This window comes from Sminthopsis crassicaudata, chromosome 1, assembly GCF_048593235.1.
Source record: "Sminthopsis crassicaudata isolate SCR6 chromosome 1, ASM4859323v1, whole genome shotgun sequence".
In the NCBI taxonomy this organism is placed as follows: Eukaryota; Metazoa; Chordata; class Mammalia; order Dasyuromorphia; family Dasyuridae; genus Sminthopsis; species Sminthopsis crassicaudata.
The window spans coordinates 673,442,379-673,465,837 of NC_133617.1; the positions used below are offsets into that span (position 1 = coordinate 673,442,379).

The window sequence follows — 23,459 nt, forward strand, 5'->3', positions numbered from 1 at the left end:
GCTTGAATGATCAGGTGGGGAGCGGAAAATGAGAGGGTGGGGATTTGGAAGGGCCTGGGAATAGGATGGGGACTAGAGAGGAGCCCATGGGACTTAATATGAGAACAGTAATCCTGCTCTGGTAAGTTATAAGTACCAGGGAAATGGGAGATTGTTGCCAACACAGGAGGAAAGGCCATTCCAAGTGGTCCCTCCCATTAAGCTCTGCCTCATTTCCTGTGGCAGACACAGATGAAGGACTCTGTGAGCCCAAAGATACCGGCATGGTGGTAGGGAATGTTGGGGTGACAAACACTGCTGCGTGCGTCCCTCCAAGCCTGGGCCATGCAGTGCTGCTGTTGTGCATGCCCACAGAAGTGGGCCTGGTGAAGGCTCCATCACTGGTCTCTATCCCCTGGGGGATGCCCAACACATCACCACCACCTGCCTCACCCAATCTTGCCAGCAGTACCCCTCTCGGGGATTGGCATTTGATACTAACATTCCAATGGTTTGAGGAGCTAGAGGAACTAGCCCTTCCCTGCCCAATAAAGGACGTCTTCAGGCCCACCCTGTCTCCTTCACTGATTCTTCTTTCCCTCCAAACATTGACCTGACCCTAAATCTCTTCTCTCTCCATGCTTCCTACCTGGTGATCTCATCTGCTCCCCTGGCATCAGTTACAATGTCAATGCAGACTGCCCTAGTGGAGCATCTCCAAGGATGGACGTGCCTCTGGTCAGGGTTGCTTGATGTTTTTATCAGTGATCTGCAGACAAACACTCCTGAGAATTTTCAGATGTCAGCAGTGGGAGGAAAGGCTGACAGGTTGCATGACAAGTCAAGTGTCCCAAAAGAACCCAACAGGCTGCAATGGGCTGAACTGATTAAGATGAAGTGTCTTAACAGTGACAAAACCAGATGCTTTGGTTCAAAAAATCAAGCGCTCCAGTCCAAAAGATGGAGGTCTTGGTGGACTACATTAAGGGGGCTTGGCAACCACAAGCTTATCACATTTTGTGTTGCCCTGAGACATGTTTAGAAGGTAAGAGCTAAGTCCCAATGTCCTTGTCTGATTGGAGTAATGAAGGAAACCCAATCTGGAACCCATTCAGTTCTTCAAGTTGTTTTAGGAAGAGAGCACTGATGAAATGGAGACCATGATGGGGAAGAGCTTGGACTCAATACTATAAAAAAATCAATTGAAAGATCTCAAGATATTTAACTTGGAGAAGAGAGAAAGTTTTGCAAAGATGGCTAGCAGGAGTACGGATGACAGTCATTCTTAAGAATTTGGAGAGCTAACAAGAGGAAAAGAGAATAATGGGTGGAAATGAGGCAGATTTTAGCTCGGTATAAGGAAAAACTTCCTAATCATTAGAATGATCAAAAAGTGAAATCAGCTATCTTAAAAGATGAGTTCTTTCTTTCTTAAAGACTTCAAGCTAAAGTCTTCAGACTCTTATAAGAATATTTCAGAGGTGGTTAAAGCACTGGGTTTGGAGTCACAAACACCGGAGTCCAAATTCTACTTTGGGCACCAAGAACCCTTAGTTTCCTAATCTGTAGAAATAAGAGACTGGACTTATGTGCTTTCTAGCTCTAGACTCCCAACTGATTCTAACTGCCAGGGGTGATTTCCAGCCTTGAACATGTCTCCTGAGATTCCAGATTGTTTAAAACTAACAAGATACACACCCATTTCAGTGTGTCACTGGCGCCCCAAACTCATAAACCAGCTTTCTTCCACTTTTATTTCTGTAGCTGGTAGCATCACTATCCTTCCCAACTCTCCAAAGACCTTCCTCAGACTCCTTCACTCCCATATCCAATCCTCTTCCCAAGTCCTGGCTATTCCTGCCTCCATATCCTCACATCCAGATCCTTCAATGTCACTATTTTTGTACAAGTCTTTGTTACTTTACATTTAACAGATCACTATTTTAGGTACAGGAAATACTTAACACTTGGTCAGAAAGAAATCTCAGGGGACTCATGCTAGTACTAGGCACAGAACTGGATGCCACTTGACACTTGTCACCAATAACCAAGTTCTAGATCACTATCATGAGGAAGCAGGGGCTGTACCTGGATTAGGGGCAAAGTACAGGCCTGAAGAGCGGTGACCAAATTTCTCATATCATCTACAGAACTCGGATCAAGTTGTAAAAGTAGGAGGACATCATAGAAGTTCAGGTCAATTGTCCCTACTCTAGAGGTGAGTAGAATTCAATTTTTAATATCAAGCCCAAATTCAAGATTTAGGATGAGAAAATGAGCAAACAAAAAAGCCTGATCATTAAAAGTGACAGGGAGGCTCAAAACAAAAACTCAGAAGGCAATGACTTGAAAATAATATATACAAGGCAAAGACTTTGGAGGGGAGGACAGGGCAGAATGCAAACCGAACAAAAGCTCAATAAGAATTCCTATAAAAGCTGAAGAGATAAAAGAACAACATCAACAAAAAAAGGTAATTTTAAAAATAAAACATGAGTGGTAGAGCAAACTTGGTGAAAACAGCTTGGTAAAAGAGGCACAAAAAATACTGAAGAAAATAACCCCTTAAAATAACTGGTTGAATGGTAAGAGTTGTACAAAACATTACTGAATACCTCCTTAAAAATTAGAATTGGTCAAGGGGGGGAGCTAATAATTACAAGAGATGTCAAGAAATAACAAAGTCAAAAGAATGGGAAAAAAATTGAAAAGAACTGAAATTAATAGGAAAAACTGAGAAGTTAAAAAAAAAAAAAAAACCCAAGAAGAGATAATAGTTGGATTACCTGAAAACCATGGTCCAAAAAAAAAAAAAACCCAAAGAAACAAAAAACCCAGCCTGGATATGGTATTTCAAGAAATTATACACAAAACCTGCCCAGATACCCTAAAACCAAAGGGCAAAGTAGAAATCACAAGGATCCACTGATCACCTCCTGAAAAACACCCAGAAAAAAATAATTAGAATACCATGTAGCCACAGTCCAGGATGAAGGAGTGGAGGGCTTGTGGTCTATGATATTCCAGACAGCAAACAACCTAGAATAACAACCAAGAATAACCTACCTGGCAAAATTGAGAATAATCCTTCAGGAGAAAAATGAATATTTAATGAAACAGAGAACTTGAAAGATGCTTAAGAAATCATAAAAGACTTATCAATAATAAACTGTTTACATTCCCAAATGGGAAGATGATACATGTAACCCTTAATATTAATCAGTAAGGCCATTAGGTGCCTACTTAAAGGACACAGATATGAATCTATTATGTTAAGATATTCTCAAAAAAAAGAAAAGTAGAGCAAGAAAGAGTGATGCACAAAGAATAGACAACACCCTTAGTCTCACTCATTTGAACTAGTTTGAGGAAAGAGTCCACATCCACAATTGAGTAGAGAAATTTTCCTTATTTAACAAAGAAGAGGTTAAGAGAAAGTGTGGAGGAGTGATGAGTGAGGGTAAATTTAGGGAGGCAAGAAAGAAGAAACCACAACTGGCATAACAATCAATTGAGGGGAAAAGGTGAAAAACTGGATCATAGATGTAAAAGTCAAATTCATAGGAGAGTTAGATCAGCAAATAATCAAGGCACAGAGAAATTAAATGATTTGTTCCAAATCTAAAGTGGGGAAAGAATTTGTACCAATTACTTTCTTTTACATCATGCTACCTCTTATGAATAAGAACTGGAAAAATATACAGAAAAGTAAAAGTGTTTATATGTGGATACAAAAACATAGGATACCAACTCTTTCTGCGCTATGCAAGTAAACATGCACATTTTTAAGGTTTCAGTGGGGGTACTCCCTCTTTAGCAGTATGCACTGCTATGCACTCACCCCACCTTATCCATTATTATTGCTGTTCACATACTTCCAAAAACCCTCCATGGAGGAGCTACGCACCATCCACATTGTGGAGTATCAATGCAGAATTTGGATTGTCTTTTACTTGCTATGGGTCCTGTCTGCCTCTTCTGAGGCTCCTTTTCCTGAATAACTTATTTCCTGAGTAACTCTTAAACCAATCTTCAATATACTGTAGTTACACCCACCATGTATGTCTCCATTGCCTTGAGTTCTCCAATTTAATTTGGGGTGTTCCATATTATGTAGAGAGAATCATTGGAAATCTGCTTTTGTTCAAAGGTAGGTTTTATGTCTGTCGGGTGGCAAATTTAAGATGATCAGAAGGTTCCTCAATGTAATTCAATCAACCCACTCTTCTTTTGAATTTAGGTCTAGTTTAAATTTGGGTCCATCTACAATGCCTATTGAAGACATATGTGCTGATGGGCTGACATAAGGGCCACATTTCCAGCTGGACGTTGGGTAACAGGCACATCTTCATGCATTTGTTTTTCTCCTATTGAATTGTTAGGCTGATCACTTTTGAATGGGAATGACTTTCATGGAGGGGGTCCAGACTCTGGGGCTTGATGCAATCAACAAAATGTCATCTGAAAATAAAGGCATTAGAGGAGCTCAGGAGCCTGTGAAGAGCCCTTCTTCCATTTCAGCCGCCTAAGATGCTGGTTTTAAGCAGCTTTAAGCTTCGCTTGCTAAACCGAACAGGAGCACAGCTGAACCCAGTTCTCTTTCTGGTTTCATTTATCAAGCCAGAGAAGGTTTAAATGTGGTCAAACACTTCTTATCGCTACCCACCAAATGAGGAGCACAGGGCTCTCGTTTCATTTTGGGCGGGGGGAGAGTGGTACTTTTTCTGTGGAGCTTCCAAAGCCCCCATCTGGTAAGGGGGACAGCCAGGCCTGACCCAGACCACATGGGGCTCAAAGAAAGGGAGAGGGGTGGGGGAATGAAAGGAGTTAGGGAAGGTTTAAGATTATTACCAGAGCCTAGGATGAGGGCAGAGCTCCGGGGCAGGGAAGGTGTAGACAGAGACAAAGGCTAAGCGAGAACAGGGGACTGGCTGGGGGCTGAGTAGGCTTTTGTCCTGCTCCGCTCTGGCCTAGGACAAGGCGGCCATCAAGATCCAGGCCTGGTGGCGGGGGACCTTAGTGCGACGGACCCTGCTGCACGCGGCCCTCTGCGCCTGGATCATCCAGGCCTGGTGGCGGGTGGCTCACATGCGATTATCAGAGCAGCGGCGGCGGACAGTGCTGCAGCTCTACACGAGGCAGGAGTGGGCCGTGGTGAAGCTTCAGGCCGTGGTCCGCATGTGGCGTGTGCGACGGCGTTACCTGAGGGCTCGGGCTGCTGCTTGCCTGATCCAGATGCGCTGGCGCAACTGCCTGACCCGTGGGCTCATGCGTGGCCGCTACCAGATCATGGCTGGCGGCCTGGCACTGGACATGAAGGTCTTAATTGCCTAGGGCCTGGTCGGTCCTCCCCAATAAAGGATTTTGGTGGGCCTGACCTGACCTCTTCCCTCCTTGGGCCCTAACTGGCAGAGGGACCTTGGGTAAGGGCCCTGCTACCTGTCTGCCTCAGCTGCGTAAAACAGACAATAGCAGCTATCTCCCAGGGTGGTTGTGGGGATGGACGAGATAACAGACATAGAGCCCACTGCAAGCCTGATGTGCTCTCTAAGCCATGACCTCGTTTGCTCTCTGGCTCTCCCCAGCTGCTCTGTATCCAACACCATCTCCGTCTGTCCTGTTCCTGTGGCTGGGAAACCGCTTCCACTCCTGGGCCTCCCCCGGAGACATCACAGGGGGGCCCCACACCCCGCCTCCTGCTCCCTCTGAGGCTTGCCCATTCCCAGGAAGAACCCACAGGCAGGCTGGGCCTGGAGTGACCCACAGGCCACTTTAATACAAACAGTGGGGGCAGAGAAGAGCTTTAAATAAGGAGGGGGGAGGGCTTGTGGGGAAGAGGTACTAGGAGCCGGCAGCCGGGGCAGGAGGCACTCTCCGCAGGGGGATGATGCAGACCGCATTCTTGGCGTCTTTGATCTGCCACCACCGTCCCAACCTGTGGGCAGAGGATGGCGCTAAGCCAGAGGCCCGGATCCCCTCCACAGCTTTCTCCCCCAGCCCCAAGCTCTGAACCAGCCCGCCCAGCCCCAGAGACCCACAGCCTTCAGTACCTGTGCTCCTTCCCAACGCCCGCCACCAGGAAGTCTCCCATGCTAGAGAATTTGAGACTGTTGATGAAGCCGACCTACAGGGTAGAGTGGGAGGTGTGACCCAAAGTGCCACAATGCCACCCAGCCCCAGCCCAAGCCCCCCTCCTCCTCCTGGCCCACTGCTTACCAAAGGGATGTCCCAGAGGGGCTCCAGCTTCCGGAAGCCCTCCGCACACCTCCAGAGTCGCACAAAGGAGCTGTGAGACCCTGGAGCAGGGAGAGGAGAAACAAGAATTGATGGGGCCAGGTGGCGAAGGAAAGTCAAGAGTCCTCCCTCCCTGCTGTGACCCTAAACCCTGAATTCCATGAGGGCCCTCCCAGACCTTCCCGAAGCCCTCGGGCCCCAGGGACATCCTCCCTTCTGTTCTCCTGGCACTGCCCCCTGGCCCTAAGCCTGCCCCAGAGGGGAGAAATCCCTGCAGGGGGAGGGGACCCACACCAACCTGAGGCCACAAGGTCCGTGTTAAGCAGCGCCGTCACCGAGGACACCCAGAAGGGCTGCTCCAAGCCTTCTTCCCCACGCATCCCGTGGGCTTTTTGTTGCACGGTGAGGGGCCGCTTCTTGGAGAGACCCCACAGAGCCAAGGAGCTTAAGTCAGGGAGATGGAGGAGTTAGTGGAGGATGGAGGGGACAGGAAGGGCTGCAGGGAGGGTAGTCAGGCAGGGGACGATGCATCTAGGGGTACAAGGAGGAACCCTTACCCGTCCTCTGAGCCAGATATCATATGTTCCTCATTGATGAGCTGGATGCAATCAATGGAGCCCCTAAAAGAGGAAATGGCTTGAGAGGAAAGCCTCCCAGCCTCTCCCCGGAAGGATATAGACCACCCCCCCACCCGCCCCCCGGCTCTAGGGAGGCTTTCTTCTTCCCACTCACTTACTGGTGGCCATAGAAGACCAACTGTGACTCCTCAGGAATCTTCCAGACACGGACAGTGCCATCGCGGCCCCCCGCAGTTACGCAGCTCTCCCGGCTCAGCCCATCCAGGGCCGTCACAGCGTCCTGGTGCCCAAACCTGGGGCAAAGAAAGGGCAAAGGATCAAGCAAACACCATCCAGCCAGAAGTGTGGGCGGGAAGCCAGACCCCATGCCCTGGACAGGTCACTTCTCCAAGGCTGGCTGGTCTTTGGGTCCCCGCTAACTCGGAACCCACTGGGGAGCTGCCCCTGGGGACCCAAAACCTGCGTGGGAGACGAGCCAAATAGGAGGCCCTGGTTGGGGGGGAGGGGAGCTCAGAGGGGAGCAACAGTGGGCTGGGCGCCATGCCGGGGGAAGGCCAAATGCAGGGAGATGGCAAAAGGAATGGAGGCGGCTCAGGCAGCGTCTGTGCTTTTGGCCAAGTCTCTCCAGGCTTCAGTCTCCCCCTCTGTAAAATGGGGAAATGCTTTCGAGCTCCTTCTACCCCAAATTCTACAATGTCCTAACTTGGGGGCTTTAGGCAAAGCACTTCCCTCCTGGGTCACAGACTCTGGGGAGAGGAGGCTGGAGACAAGACGGAGCTGGGGGCAAGGGACGAGGGACCTCAAAAGCCTGGCTGAGGAGTTCCGCCCAGGCTACCCTCCCCGCCCTGCAGCCCCGGCAGGCCTCTCCCCTGAAGCGCTGTTCCAGACGGCCAACCTCCCACTCACAGGGTCTCTATGTAGGCATTCTCGGCCACGCTCCACACCTTCACAGAGCGGTCGTGGGACGTGCTGTACAGCTGGTGCGTGCCCTTCCGAAAGGCCAGGCCCTAAATAAGGCAGAGGGAGAGCCAAGTGTCAGGGCCTGGGTCCCACCCACAGGGAAAGGGGCCAGGTTAGATGGCAACAGGAAGAATCTGCCTAAGAGTATAAGGCACATCATAGGGATATATAATAAATATATACACATAGTAACAATAATAATCTGCTGGGGACACAATAGGCATAAAGGGAATCCTGGCCCTGGAAGCAAATGGGAAGGTGGCTGTAATGACCTCATGAAATCCTGCTTCCACCTAGAAGACTGGCCCCTGAAGGCCAATGGGGTCTCCCAGGCCCCACTCTCACCGAGACCGCATCCCGATGCCCTGCGAAGGTGTAGAGGTGTCTGCAGGTGCCTGCATCCCAGATCAGGATCAGCTTGTTCTTGTCTCCTGAGGCCTGGGGATGAGAAGGCAGAGCTGGGGTGTCCTCATGCTGGCCCCCGACCCGCCTGCCCCAGCTCTGAAGTGCCCAGTGTGCTCCTTACCAAGTACTTGCCATCTGAGGAAATTGCCATACAGAGGATATGGTCGGCGTGCCCGGGCGGCTGGCCCTCGGCCCCCTTCTTCACCCTCTGAATTTGGTGTAGCTTCTTCCCACTTTCCACACTCCCTGCAATGAGAGGGAGGAAGGTATGAGGAGGGAGCATGGCAAGGGCTGGAGACTGGCCGCTGGCCCTCTTCTGACAGCAGCAGAGACAGCCGAGGGGCAGAAAGGAGAGTGAGACCCAAGAGGCTCAGCACCAGAGCTCCTGCCCTGAATGCCCCTGGCTAGAAGGTGGAGAAGAGGCTGAAGGTTCTGCTCCTGACCAGTGGAAAGAGAAGGGAAAAGAAGGGGGAAAAGTCATCCTGGTCTGCTGGACACAGGACAGGCCTTCGTGGTCACTCACATTTGATGATGGTGCAGTCTTTGGCTCCAGAGAAGATGGCGGAGTTGTCTGGGGTGATGACCAGGCATGTGATGGAAAGCTGGTGGCCCCGAAGGACCCGGATGTCTTCAGCCACCGGAGCCTGGACCTGCCCAGAACAGGGGACATCATCAGCTGGACTAGCAGGAAATAAACTCCACAGGTGCTCCCAAGAATTTCAGGCCTCTCATTCTCCCCTCCTAGGCTGGGACGGAAACCACATCCAAGCCTGCTTGGATGGCAAAGGGACAAAGGGACTTCTCTGCTCATCCGACAAAGATGGCGAGAGACCGTTCTGGCCATTCCTTGTCCAAGGAATCCGCTCCTATCTCATTCAATTAAGAAAAGGACGCTTCACATGGGAGGGGACAGGACATCTGGTGGGTCCACAATTTTCCAGAGAAACAAAATCAGGACTTCTTTTGGTTGCAGAAGGAGAAAAGCAGCCCATTTGAAGGAAAAACCAAGGCACTGAAGGATCCTGAAGGATCCCTGAGGTGGGGCTGGTGTTAGGTCAGTCCCACAGTCCTGGGCATAGAAACGCGGAGTTATCTGATTACTAAAGAAAGCGGGAGCTCCTTGCAGCAAGTTCCTAGAGACACAATGAATCATGTTCTACTGTTTAAAAAACAAGCATCTAAATGGAAACACTCGGGCTCCATCGGCTTCTCAGGCTTCAAAAGGTGGGCCATGGCTAGAGTACTAGGCTCAGAACCTGGAGTGTGGCTCTGTAGTGTGGACACCAACTAACTGTGAAAGCCTGAGGGAGTCACCATTGCTCTGGACATGAGGAGAGGAGAGCAGGCTATGGTGGGCTCAGGATTAAGGACTGATTCATTCCTTTAAGGTTTACCAAGAGTTGCCCTCAGCACAGCCCTGGAAGATGGACAGCACAATCGCTCTCCTTCATGGTTCAGAAACAGGAGCACCCAAGACGGCGCGCCGGGATCCAAACACAGGACTCTCTCTCCCCCTCACCTCCTTTGCCACCAGCTTCTGAAGTCGACCTCTCTGCTCGAGCTATAGGAAAAAGAGAGAGGATTATACTTTCTGGAGCCCCACGGGCAAGGAGGCAGGCAGACCCACCCCTACATTCATATTCACCCTCCACTCACCACATCTTCTTTTAGCCGCCCAGCCACCTGGTCATTCCCAAAGGCCTCCTCTTCTGCTTTCTCCTCCTCTGCCCAGAGTAGAACACAGACCAGGTAAGGACCAGAGTTGGGGGAAGAGAAGGAATCTCCATCCCAATCTCCACCAAGGGAGAGGCGCAGGGCCCAGGTGCCTGCCTCTTTCCCCTTCAGGTTTCCCCCACTCCCCCAGGGCCCAGCTCTCCTTGTGCAGATGCAGGCATCCCCTGATCTTATCCAAAGCTACTTCATAGCCTCAATTGGCTTCAATAACTATAGGCCCCTAGGGCTTCTTCCCTTCAGGGGGCCTATTAAAGTCTTCCCTTCTCTACCTCTCAGGGAAGTTAGCTCAGGGACTTAGGCTGTCCCCTGCCAAGCTAAATGCCAGCCCTAGCATCAATCACCTCCTAGGGGGCCCAGGCCCAGCCACCCAAGGAAGTGTAGAGATGGCAGGAAGGAGGGGGAGGGCGGCGTTGCCAGGTAAGGCCGGTGGCTCCCAGAGCCCCATGCTGGCTTCCTCACCCTGGAAGCCCAACGACAGCAAGGCCCAAGAAAATGCCACCAGTTCTGAATGTCTTAGTAGAGCCCAGAGAAGACTGGAAAGGATGGCTCCCCCCACACTCCCCAAGCCAGGGAAGATTCCCAGGCTTCTGTCACATACCTTGCTGCCTCAACTGCTCCAAGTACAGCTTAGCCAGCCGGAGCTTCTTCTCCTGGGCAGTCTCCTCCAACTCCTCATCTTCCTCTTCCTTGTTCCTTGTGTCCTCAGGACTGGAGATGCAGGAAAGAGTGAAGGTGAAGGGAATCTGTCTCTTGCTCCTGGCAAAGTCACTTCTACAATCAACCTGTTTACGTGCAAGCTGCAGGCAGAGGTGGGCTCAGCACTTCGGGAAACTCCAAGGACAGATTCAAGAGTGTTTAAGGAGCATCTCTTTCCAGGTGAAGGATTGTATAAGGTTTGAGCCATAAAGACATTCATGAAAAACCCTCAAGGAGCTTCTCTTCTATGAGGGGCAGACTGGATTCAAGGAAATCAATTCAGAGGTACCACACAGCTGTGAGTCTGGGGGCTGTGTCCTTTCCATAAGTTTACCCTTTCAATCATTCCCCCCACCTCTGCCTAATCTTCACATCTCTCCTATTTCCTTGGTTCCTTTCTTGCTCCCTAGAGTCCTCAGCTTGTCCCTAACCTTAAAAAGACATTAACCTAAGGCAGCTAAATGGTATAATGGATAGAGCACTAACCCTGAAGTCAGGAGGACCTGAATTCAAATCTAGCCTCAAACACTTAACATTTCTTAGTTGTGTGACCCTGGGTAAGTCACTTAACCCCAACTGCCTCAGCGGGGAAAAAATAAAAATAAAAATAAAAGACATTAATCTTCAAGTGATTATCCTACATTTTTCTTGCCTGTGTAAATCGTGCCTTAGAAAATCATGTATAATAACTAATAGATACAACTTCTAGAAGGTCAAAAACAGGGGAAAGAACGTTGGGTACAAAAAATATTTATAGCAGCACTTTTTGTTCTATCAAGGACTGGGGGGAAAAAGTGGGTGCCCAACAATTAGGGGAATGGCTAACAAAGGAGGGTCTTTGAATCTAATGGGACATTGTGCTTTAAAATATTTGGGAAACCTGGAAAGATATACACAGATATGCAGCTGAGAAGGGAGCAGAACAAATAGAATAAGATACACTGTGATCAAATAATGAAAAGGACTTCAGAACTCTGATTAATGAAGGGAAGCATTGGGACTCCAGAAGTCTGAGGAAGGAGGAAGCTTTCATCTGACTTCTGGGCAGAGGTGATGGACCTCAGGTACAGAAAGACTAATTTTCCTTGACTGTGTAATTGTGGCAAAGGAGGGTTTCTATAGGTGGGTGGCTGATTACTAATGATGGCAATGAAAAGAGGAGAAGCAGAATGAAAAGGAGGAGGAAGTAGAATGGTGTCTATGAAACATTTAAAAAATATCCAGATTTTGCCACCATGGATTATACTGCTACAAATATTTGTGCATATGTAGGTCCTTTCCCCCTTTTTAATGAGCTCTTTGGGATATACACCTTGTAGAAGTATTGTTGGGTCAAAATGGTATGCAGTTTGGTTGCCCTTTGTTCATAGTTCCAAATTGCTCTCCACAATGGTTGGACCAGTTCACAACTCCACCAACTGCATATTAGTATTCCAATTTTCCTACATCCTCTCCAACATTTATTACTTATGTAATGGGATATTATTATTGTGTAGTAAGAAATGATAAATAGGCAGATTTCAGAAAAACCTGAAGGACCTGTATGAACTGATACAAAGTGAAATGAAGAGAACCAGGAACTGTGTGATGATCAATTATGATTGATTTAACTCTTCTCAACAACACAACATTCTAAGACATGTACAAAGGACTCATGAAGGAAAATGCTATCCACAATCAGATAAAGAACTGATGGACTGGGAATGCAGAGTGAAACAGTTTTTTCACTTATTTTATTCTTTCTCAAGGTTTCCTCCCCCCCTAGTATTCTGCTTTTTTTCACAACTGTGACTAATATGGAAGTTTTACATGATAACACATGTATAAACTATATCAAACTGCCTACTATCTTAAGGAGAGGAGGGAGAAAAATTTGGAACTCAGAATCTTGTAAAAAAAAATGAAAGCTAAAATTTTTCTTAACATAACTAGGGAGAAAAATAAAATTCTATTTTAAAAAACAAAATAAAAATACTCAGAAGAGAGCAGCAGGAAGTTCATCAGGGATCAAAGCTAAGCAGAGCAGTTTTGTTACTAATAGGTTGGCCCAGAATCTCTTCATCTACCCCACACATGTATAGCCTGGATTGTCACCCCATTACTATGGGGATTCTTTGAGGGCAAAGATTTTTTGGTTTTTCTTCTCCCTAGATTTTAGTGCACTCCTTAGGTCAGAATACACATCTAATAAGTGCTTGCTGAGTGATTGCAGAGAGGTGAAACTCAGAAAAGGTGTGCTGGAATCAGATAGCAAAGCACTTAAGGCTACTTTTTCCTTGTGAGACAATGGCTCTATTAGCATATATTTAGATGATGGCTCTCCTCACTATTGGGGCTTGCTGAATGCTTGGTGGTGAGATAATTGTAGTCCAGGATTGAAGGGCTGAGAAAGAGAGGTCAGGGTCACTTGGTGGCAGAATGAGGAGGAAAGAGGCTGGAGACTCCTGACTGCAGAATCCAAGAAAGATCCTTGGCAAGCCCACGTGGCAGCTTGCCTGCCTCCTTCACTTCTCCCCCTAAAGACCAAGGACTTTGACTGATTTGGATTCTGACTAATCTTAAGGCCCTCCAGAGTTAGCCCGGACTTTACAACTGACTTTTCCTCATATAATGAAATGTTCATGTTTGTTGATTTCACAATAAAAAACCAGTGATTTGAAAGCCTCTACTGCTTCACTTCCACTCACTTCTCAGCACTAGCTACCTGGCTTCTGACTTTCCTACCATCTCTCTGTCTCTCTCTCTCTGTTTCTCAGTCCTCCTCCTTTGGGACCTTTTTGCAGCTTCGCCCCCCCCCCCCAATGGCCATCCTTGTCCTGCATCCTCTTAGCTCCTTCTGCTTCTCATTCCTCCCCAGTATCCTCTGTGGGATTACTATCCGCATCCTGCCCCTAACCATGGGGATCTAAGGCAAGGTCTGGGGTCCTTCTCTCTGCTTCTCCCATCAGCTGCTGTAGATTAAGTTGTGATCTCCTTGCAAATACCTCCCCAATCTGCCTATACAGGTTTAATCTCTCCTGAGCTTCAGCCCCACCTCACCAAGTGCCTGGACATCCCAAGACCCATCCTCATTTCTGCTGGCTCCCATGGAGAGACCACCAAGGTGGTCTAAGGAAGACCTGAAGAATCTGACATAGTTTAAGATCTCATTAATTTACTTGGTTTCCACCTCACAAAGTTCCCTCATGGAACTTGTAGTCCACTGAAACCCCCCCTCTTTTTTTTTTTGGGGGGGGGGAACACAGGGGCTACAACTGCTTTTGACCCATGCTTACATATTACACAAATATAAGATTAACATTTATTCCTATTGAATTTCATCATAGGTTAATTCCAATGTTCTAGCCTTTTAGATATTGATTTTCTCATTAACTGTCCAAGTTTTTTACTACTTGCAAATGTGATAATCAAGCCTTTCTAAGTCATTGAAAAGAAGGGCTGAAGAGAATTGTCCACAGACCCCTAAGATATTATATTAGGGGCCTCTTGCCACATTGACAATAAGCAATCAACCACTACTCTTTCTGTAGTTTTAGACACATGATTCACAAGATGATGGACCAGAAATTTTTTCCAGTCTTCAATAACTCTCAAAACTCCTCAAAAGGGGAATTATGTGCCAGGGATGGAATGTGAGTTGAACCCACCAAAAAAACAAAAAACCTAACCTAACTTATAAATTAACATTGGAGAATACTCACTTTTAAGTGTCCACTCAGTGCTTTTCCCTCAGCAGCTATCACACAACTATAGGGTGTATAAACTGACCCTCATGGGTTTAGGCAACACAGAGATTATACTCCTGCAGCAGAGGCAGCCCATCTAACTCCCAGACCAATTACAATAAGCTGCAGAAATTTATTCTCTACAGTCACCTATGAAAGAAAGGTAGAGAATCAGGTTTTCTTCTGCCTGGGGCAGTCTCCAAAGTACTGAACTCCAAGGCTATAGCTATGTAAGTGGGTCAGTTTTAAGTGACAGTATAGATTTGAAGGAAAAGGGGTTAGTCTTGTTGAGTTCTCTATTACCCTTTGCAGTTTAGCACTCAGGGGGGTATACCTACCACCAAAAGGTAGAGAATGTCCAAAAATTATGTAAATAAGGAAAAAAAAAATTCCATAAGCAGATAAATTAACAGACAGGCTGCTAAAATTAGAAGGGATTATGAGTACCAAAGTATAAAAAATACCACAAACTTCCCTTAGTGGACAAAGAACACTGCCAAAAGAGTGAAGGAATTAACCAGGTGAAATTGTATGCTAGATCTGATTTTTATTTATAGGAAAGAACTGGTTGCTGAAGTGAAAATGATTAGAAGGAACTGCGTCCCCTTCCTAGAATCTGAGAAGAGAGAAACACTGGCTATGGCTAGTCAATAAGCATTTTTAAGCCCCTACTATGTACCAAGTACATGCTAAGTCCTAGAACTTTAAATTTTGTGACAGAAGATTTCAAAGGGTTTAGATGTACTAAAATTTTGAAGAGAAAATCAGCCTAGGAAAAATGGAAAACTTTCAAGGAAATTCTGAAGATACAAAGAACTATTTTAATGGGGGGGAGAGGGAGCAGGGGGATAGGATTTATCTTATGAAAACAATGTGGATCTTATACACAGGGAAGTTACCAACCAACTTAGATTGTAAAAGATATGTACAGTAAATAGAACCTAGGAAATAACAGATACAACACAAATGAACAGCAGCAACCAAACCGAACTGCAACCAGTCAGCTGTTAAAGAGCTAAGAATGGTTTCTCCATTTTAAAATCCAATAAAACCTTATTTCAAAATGTAAAAACCATTTTTAGTTCACTGGCCAAATTAAAACAGATGGCTCATCTAACTGCTGAAATAAACACTCCAGACTGAATTCCACTAGTCTATAATGATCAAGCTTGGCCCCAAAGAACTATGAGAAGGCACTTCCTCCCATTTCTTTGCAGACATGACAGCCAAGAGGTGTAGAACACTATATAACATCTATTTCACTGTTTGGCTGAACTTTTCCCTCCTCTATTTTATTGGTCATTATAATGGATGGCTCTCTGGAAAGATGAGGAATAAAGTGAGAAGTATAGGTGATATAAAAATAAAATATCCCAATAAAACTTTCTTTTTTTATGTACAGAGGACGAATAAAAGCGTGGCAGGGTCCTACAACAATAACGCCACAAGTGCTACAGCTCCAAATGAGTTGAGAAATAGCAATCAATGTGTTTAAAACCTACATGGGGACAATGGAGAAAGGAGGATCAAATGAGAATGGATGGATTGCTGCTGCTTGGGGCAAATGGCATGGATGGCATAGTAACCGACACCACCTCTTAATTTCTTTCCATTTTCTCTAACAAGGAAAATAGCCTTTCCATTGAAAATAAGAGAACAAAAAAGAGCTAACAGAGAGCCGATACCCAAGATAAATAAGAATAGAATAAAAGAGAATCTGGTTACTCTCAGTGAATTCAAGCTGCCTGACCTAGATGAATTCTACTTTTTGGTACCAACAGAACTGGTAAGATAATAGACAATAGAGGGTGGGAAAGATCCTACAGGCCTGAAAGAGCAAATGTCCCAAATTTTTAAAAGAAATAGAAGAAAAAAGTCTTCTATGAGACAGTGACCTTGACTTGGATTCCTGGGATATTCCTAAATGCTTCATGAACATCTAGAAAACAAAGTGGGAATAACCAAGAATCATCATGGTCTCATCAAGAACAAGCCACACTAGGCTAGCCTTATGTCCTGTTATCTTGCAGTCACTAAATTCACAGATTGGGAAATGCCATAGACATAGTTTATGTAGAACTTAGTTAAAGCATTTGCTACAGTGTCTCACAGCAGCTCTGCAGAAGATGTGGACTAGTTAGTACAGTCTCAGAATCAAAGAGAAACTTAATGGCTCAAAATCATTTTGGCAGCAGGACTCCAAGGGAAGGTCCCAGGGATCTGCCTAAAGGGGGAAAGAGGGTCCTCCTAGTGAATGGCCTCTATTTTCTCAGTAAAACAGGAGGTGAGGTACTCTGCTGAAAAGTGAGGGACAGGAGATGGGTGAAGGCCCAAGGATAATACTTAGTCTCTCTCAAACTACTGTCCCAACCATGCCTTACCTCGTCTGTATTTTTTGGAAATTGATTAAAAAACCCAACAATCCAACTGTAGACCTGACAATACAGAATCAAGCTTTGCCAAAGCACTTCCACCTCTGTAAGCCGTGCTCCATTTTGAGTGCACAGAATTCTATTTTTCTCCCTTGTAAAGATACATCTCTGTGCTGAGAGGTATAAACAACAGACATTCTGCTCCTGCTTATGTCATTCACTTGCTCTTTTCCTACTCCTATCTTTAATTTTGTAATTCCAATCCCACTTTCAGACACTCAGAAAATTGAGGCTCCTTCCAGTTGTAATACATCTGAGCGATCTGACTGCTAATCAGAGGGTCTCTTTCTTCTAAATAGCAGGCCATGTTTCATGATGGTTTTTGCATATCTGGGACCTAGCACACATACTAGGCACTTAATATACATATTAACTGACTACAAAGTCAAAATGAGTCAGCAATGGGATGTGGTGGCCAAAAATGTTAATGCTGCTGCACTAAGAGGGATATGACTTCTGGGAATAAGGAGGTGGTATCTTTCTGTACTGTGCCCTGGTCAGACCATACAAGGGAGGAGCTGGATGGTGCAATGGACAGTACTCTGGATCTGGAGGCAGGAACATTCAAATTTGGTCTCAGGCACCAGCTCTGCCAGTCACTTGTCCCATGTCTGCCTCAATTTCCTCAAATATAAATGGAACTAATACCAGCACCTCCCCCTCATAATGGTTATGAGGATTAAATGATACTAATTGCAAAGTATTTAATACAAGGGCTTGACACACAGCAGACACTAAATAAATGCTTATTTCTTTTCTTCCTCCCTATATTCGGTCTTGGGTACCATATGTAAGGACATCCAGAAGAGGGTGACCAGGAAGGTGAAAAGGCTCAAAATTATTTCCTCTACAAAAATCAGTGAAAGAACTGAAGGTATTTAATCTAGAAAAGACTCAAGGGAGATATGCGAGTCATCTTCAGCTACCCAAAGGGCTGGCAGAGGGGGATATCGGGCCTGTTGTTTGGCCTTCAGACTCAGAAGGCTCCTTGGGGGAATCAAGTCCAATGCTTCATTTTACAGATGAAGAATCTGAATACTACAGAAATCAGCTCAAGAGCCCAGAATCACAGAGCCAGTGAGTATTTCTGTTCTGGCCTTTCTGACCCCCAGGCCAAAGCTCAATCCACTGTTATCATATTGCCTCCCTGCTTCCAATTTCTTTCCAATCTATCGTGACTGGGGCTAAAACTCTTGACCATGCTACTTCCTGCACCCTTTCTGCAGCTCCCTATTGCCTTTACAACAAAAGACAAACTCTCTGCTCAGCTCTTCACAATCTGGTCCTGCCAGACCCTCCCAAACTTCTCTTCACTTCCCATCAATCTGGCTGTATCTCATAGATGAATCCCTTTCTTTCCTCTGTCCTTCATTGAGCTCATCCTCCATACCTGTCCTCTGCAAAGGTAGGATCAGGGACTAAGTTATTCTAGGATTACAATCTTCCTCTTGACTCCTTAATGGCAGACTCCTCCTCAGAAATTACTGGGATATACTTTTATATATCATGCACTGCCCATGCACTCCACTCTCCCCCTCACATCAAGAGAAATCAAGAGAGCCTGCAACATGATGGAAAGCCAGGGCAAAAGTCAAAATATACAGGGCAAAAATAGGCAGAGCTTCCTCTCTAAGAGAACCTTTTATCTAGTCTGTATATTTCTTTTAAGTATCTAGTTGCATAACATCTCCCTCATTAGAATGTAAGCCTCTCAGAGACAAGGGATAGCTGGTACTCTGCTTTGTATTTAGCATTTAGCATGCTGCCTGGGACAAAGAAGGTACTTAATAAATGCTCAAATGATTACATTGGCCTGCTGGGGAGAATGTCCACATCATAAGAGAGCAGATCGTTCACATACTTATGTATATACTTTTTATTTACTTAAAAGCTGTATGTATCCCCCCTCCTTCCCCCTATAAAATGTAGAGACTGTTTCATTTTTTGTCTCTGCATCTCCATCACCAAACACAAAATGGAAACTTAACACATACTTATTGGGTTGATCTTGGGCCAGTTACTTCCACTTTGGCAGAAGGCATTTTCCCTCTTGAACAATGAAGGTCTGAATTCATTTAATTCTTTTAACAAACAGGTCAATCAACAAATACTTGGTAAGTATTTACTTCGTGCTAAGAACTATGTTAAGTGCTAAGATACAAAGAAGGGCAAAAAAAAACAGGCCCTGCTCTCAATTCTAATAACAAAAAACTTCCCCACAAAAATATACCATGCAAAAAACTGTACATACCAGATAATTATAGTGTAAATGGAAAATATTTTCAGAGGGAAGGCATTAAGTAGCAGAAGGGATGTGGGAGAAAAGATCTTCTGAAAAAGGGGAGAATGATCTGACTAGTAAAAGAAGGTGAAGATGTATAACATTCCAGGCTTGAAGGACAGTCACTGAAAAAACATGAATGGAATCAAGAAATGGAGTATCATGAGGAACAGCAAAAAGACCAATATTGCTGGATCATAGAATATGTAACAGCGAGTAGATAAAAGTAGGAAGGGGTCAGGTTGTAAAGTTATTTAAACGTCAAACTGAAGATTTTATATTTATTTTATATTTAATCTTGGAGGTAATAGGGAGCCCCTGGAGTTTCTTGATTTGGGATGAGAGGGAGAAAATCAAGATGACATGGTCAGATTTTAAGATAATTTTGGCAGCAAACAAAACTAATGCAGACAAGATTAGAAGGGAAGCAATAAACTGGGAAAATATTTTTACAGTCAAAGGTTCTTATAAAGATCTAATTTCCAAAATAGAGAGAATTGACTCTAATTTATAAGAAATCAAGCCATTCTCCAATTGATAAATGGTCAAAGGATATGAACAATTTTCAGATGAAGAAATTGAAACTATTTCTAGCCATATGAAAAGATGCTCCAAGTCATTATTAATCAGAGAAATGCAAATTAAGACAACTCTGAGATACCACTAAACACCTGTCAGATTGGCTAGAATGACAAGGAAAGATAACACAGAATGTTGGAGGGGATATGGGAAAACAGGGACAGCGATGCATTATTGGTGGAACTGTGAATACGTCCAGCCATTCTGGAAAGGAATTTGGAACTGTGCTTAAAAAGTTATCAAACTGTGCATACCCTTTGACCCAGCATTGCTTCTACTGGGCTTATATCCCAAAGAGATCTTAAAGAAGGGAAAGGGACCTGTATGTGCAAGAATGTTTGTGGCAGCCCTCTTTGTGGTGGCCAGAAACTGGAAACTACGTGGATGCCCCTCAATTGGAGAATGGCTGAATAAATTGTGGTATATGAATGTTATGGTATATTATTGTTCTGTATGAAATGACCGGCAGGATGATTTCAGAAAGGCCTGCAGAGACTTACATGAACTGATGCTGAGGGAAATGAGCAGGACCAGGAGATCGTTGTATACTTCAACAACAATACTATATGATGATCAATTCTGATAGACGTGGCTTTTCAACAATGATATGACCCAAATCAGTTCCAACAGAGCAGTAATGAACTGAACCAGCTACACCCAGCAAAAGAACTCTGGGAGATGACTATGAACCACTACGTAGAATTCCCAATCCCTCTAATTTTGTCCGCCTGCATTTTTTATTTCCTCCACAGGCTAATTGTACAGTTTCAAAGCCGATTCTTTTTGTACAGCAAAATAACTGTTTGGACAGGTATACAAATATTGTATTTAATATGTATTGATCAACCTGCCATCTGTGGGGGGGGGGGGGGGAGAAAGAGGGGAAAAGTTGGAACAAAAGGTTTGGCAATTGCCAATGCTGTAAAATTACCCATGCATACAGCTGGTAACTAAAAACTATTATTTAAAAAAAAAAAAAAAGATAACTTTGGCAGCTAAGTGTAGGAAACACTGGAGTAGGAAAAGACTTGAAACAGAGAACAGTAAGTTTACTGCAATGATCCAAGGGCAAGTTGATGAGAGCCTGCATAAGAACAGTGGCCATGTAAGTGAAAAGAAGGGGACACAGACAAGAGATGTTATAAGGGTAGAAACAAGGAGTCAAGGAAGCCCAGATGGGGAGATGGATGATGATGATGCTATCAAAACCAACAAGTTTAAAATCGGGGAAGTTTGGAGAAATGGTAAGGAGATTTTTTTTGGTTATACTATGAAACATCCATTTTAAGATGTCTAAAAAACTGCAGATCAACTCTTTCTGTTATTGTTTGCTTGCATTTTTGCTTTTTTCTTCTCAGATTATTTTTATCTTCTTTCAAAATCCAATCTTTCTTATGCAATTGTATGTATACATATATTGTATTTAACATATATTTTAACATATTTAATATGTAGGGGACTATCTGCCATGTAGGGGAGGGGGTGGAGGGAAGGAGGGGGAAAGTTGAAACAAATTTTTGTAAGGGTCAATGTTGAAAAATTACCCATGCATATGTTTTGTATATAAAAAGCTACAAAAAAAACAAAACAAACAAACAAACAAAAAAAACAACTCTGCAGGTCAAAAAATTTGAGAATCACCTACATAGAGATGATGCTAAAGAGACTACAAAGTGTAATAAGGTAAAAAGAGAAGTGAAGCAGGCTCAGGCTATTTGAGGAACCATTTGTAGGTAAAAGAAGACGCAGCAAAGAAGACTTAAAAAGAGTAGTGAAAAATAGGAAGAAATTCCGGAGAGAACAGTGTCACAAAAAATTTAGGACAAACTATTAAAAAGTCACTATGGGGCAGCTAGGGGGCGCAGTGGATAGAGCACCAGCCCTGAAGTCAGGAGGACCCGAGTTCAAATCTGGTCTCAGACACTTAACACTTCCTGGCTGTGTGACCTGGGCAAGTCACTTAACCCCAGCCTCAGAGAAAAAAAAGTCATCAGTAGAGGCAAAATGTACAGAAAGGCTAAAAAGGGGATTAAAAAAAGGCATCAGATTCAGTAATTAATTCGTTACTGGTTCATTCACAAACCAGTGCTTAACTTAGCCCGAATTTACTTGTTAAGTGTCTAATGATTGTGTCCCTGGGATGGGAATCTGGGGGCAGCAGGAGCTAGGTTATAGGTTATATATAGGATACCAACAACGGCTCGGGACCTCGAGGTAGATGTGCACTTGTAGATGTGTGTGCATCCACCCCTGTGTGCATAGACATTTGCACAAGCAAATGTACACACACGGACACACACACACGCACACTCACACATACACTCACGGATACACACACTCACACACACGCGCACACACACACACACACACACACACACACACACACGGAGCTGACGAGACCCAGGGCGGAAGCTCCCGCTCGGGGTCATCGGCTGGGGGTTCAGCAGTAGCGCGCACCTCCCGCGCCCCCCCCTCCCCCGGGCCCAGCCCACGCACCTTTCCGGCTCCGAGTCGCTGGAAATCTCCTCGCTCAGCTTGGGTCTCTTCTTGGTGCCCAGCTTGGCCCGGCCCGGCTCCCCCTCCGCGTCGGGCTGCCAAGAAAACCCCCCGCCCTCCCGGTCAGAGGAGGCCCGCGCGGGCTGGGACCCCCGAGGGTGGCCACCTAAGGGCCCCAGAGACGAGCCCCTCAGGGGCTCGGGAGGAGGAACCCGGGCCGCACCCGCTCTCCGGGGAGCGAACGCCGCCAGTTCCGGGGGAAACGTCTGGCCTCACCTTCCGCCGCCGCTTGCCAGCACTCGGACCCATCGGCCTCCCCCGCTTTCCCGAAGCCATCACGGCCGCCGACATGTTGGCTCCTCACTACAGCTAGAACAGCGCGAAGCTCACGTGGTGGCTAACCGGGAAGGCGCGGGCCACGCCCCCTGCGCGCTGAGAGGGTTCGGACTTCTGACCACGCCTTCCTCCTCCCTTATAGAACCTAGCTACGAGTAATGCCACGCCCCCAGAACTCTCATAGGTCAAGCGATGGGACATGGCCACACTCCTTAAAGGGGAGGGCTTTTCCGCTACTTGAAGGAGATGAAATAGGAAGTTCGTCACGACTGCTTCCTGCTTCGGAGGCTACTGCGCATGCTCACAACCATCGAGTCAGGGAAGGGAAGGGGAGGAGTGAGAGGAGCAAGGCTGTTGTGCTTCCGGGGAACAGCTTCTAGAGGGCGCCCGAGACACACCCAGGAGGCTTTGTAGGGGCTCCCAGGCCTTGGGGGAGGATAGTGGGCAGTGCCAGTGGGTTCTGGCGAGCGTGAGATGAGCCGGACGAGCGCAGAGGGGCCTGGAGAGAGTGATGGTGCCAGCTGGGCACTGGGAAAAAGGCTTGGGCTTTGCCTGGCATGCGGCCAGCAGGACGGAGAATGTGGCTGAGCCTGGCAGTGCCTGCTGGATGCCTGGGCCACAGTCACCAGGCTGTAGGGACCCCCGGGGTGACGAGTTATTGACAATGCCAGCTGGGCACGGAGTGACTGGCAGAGCCCTCCAGCAATGAAGACCCCCGGGCCTTTATTCTCCCTGGGGTTAATAATAGTGCCAGCTAGGCCCTAGGAATGACGCCGGAAGCAGTGCCACCCCGGCAGGGCAGGACCCACCAGACGCATGCACCTCAGTGTGCCCCAGTCACCTTCCCCATTCTGGAAGCAACGATAAAGGCGCTATGCCAGTCTCCGAAGGTCCCCCCTTGGCGAAAAGGGCAGGGGATGAGCCCCGGGCCAATCTATCTTGGAGGGGCAGGCTGTCCCAGCCTGGGACTGCGTGCACCACCCGTTGCCCGGGCAGCCTGGTGGCCCCGCCCACTGCCTGAAAT

The 23,459-nt window shown here is 46.2% G+C and overlaps 2 protein-coding genes across 2 annotated transcripts; one reads left to right on the forward strand and one right to left on the reverse strand.

Annotated features, from left to right (window-relative positions):
• The first annotated feature begins 263 nt into the window (after positions 1–263).
• Positions 264–5,313, forward strand: LOC141551246 (IQ domain-containing protein F6-like). The gene is made up of 2 exons (XM_074282663.1): positions 264–365; positions 4,954–5,313. Exons 1-2 carry the CDS (start codon positions 264–266, stop codon positions 5,311–5,313), a joined length of 462 nt encoding a protein of 153 aa, XP_074138764.1.
• Positions 5,314–5,724: 411 nt separating this feature from the next.
• RRP9 (ribosomal RNA processing 9, U3 small nucleolar RNA binding protein) lies at positions 5,725–23,407 on the reverse strand. The gene is made up of 15 exons (XM_074283384.1): positions 22,376–23,407; positions 22,100–22,194; positions 10,489–10,598; positions 9,813–9,880; positions 9,676–9,717; positions 8,680–8,806; positions 8,278–8,402; positions 8,097–8,189; positions 7,698–7,798; positions 6,950–7,084; positions 6,771–6,833; positions 6,512–6,657; positions 6,196–6,275; positions 6,030–6,103; positions 5,725–5,914 (listed from the first exon to the last, which is right to left on the reverse strand). The coding sequence occupies exons 1-15, from the start codon at positions 22,448–22,450 to the stop codon at positions 5,821–5,823; spliced, it is 1,428 nt and encodes a 475-aa protein (XP_074139485.1). The 5' UTR covers positions 22,451–23,407; the 3' UTR covers positions 5,725–5,820.
• Between the last annotated feature and the right edge of the window lie 52 nt (positions 23,408–23,459).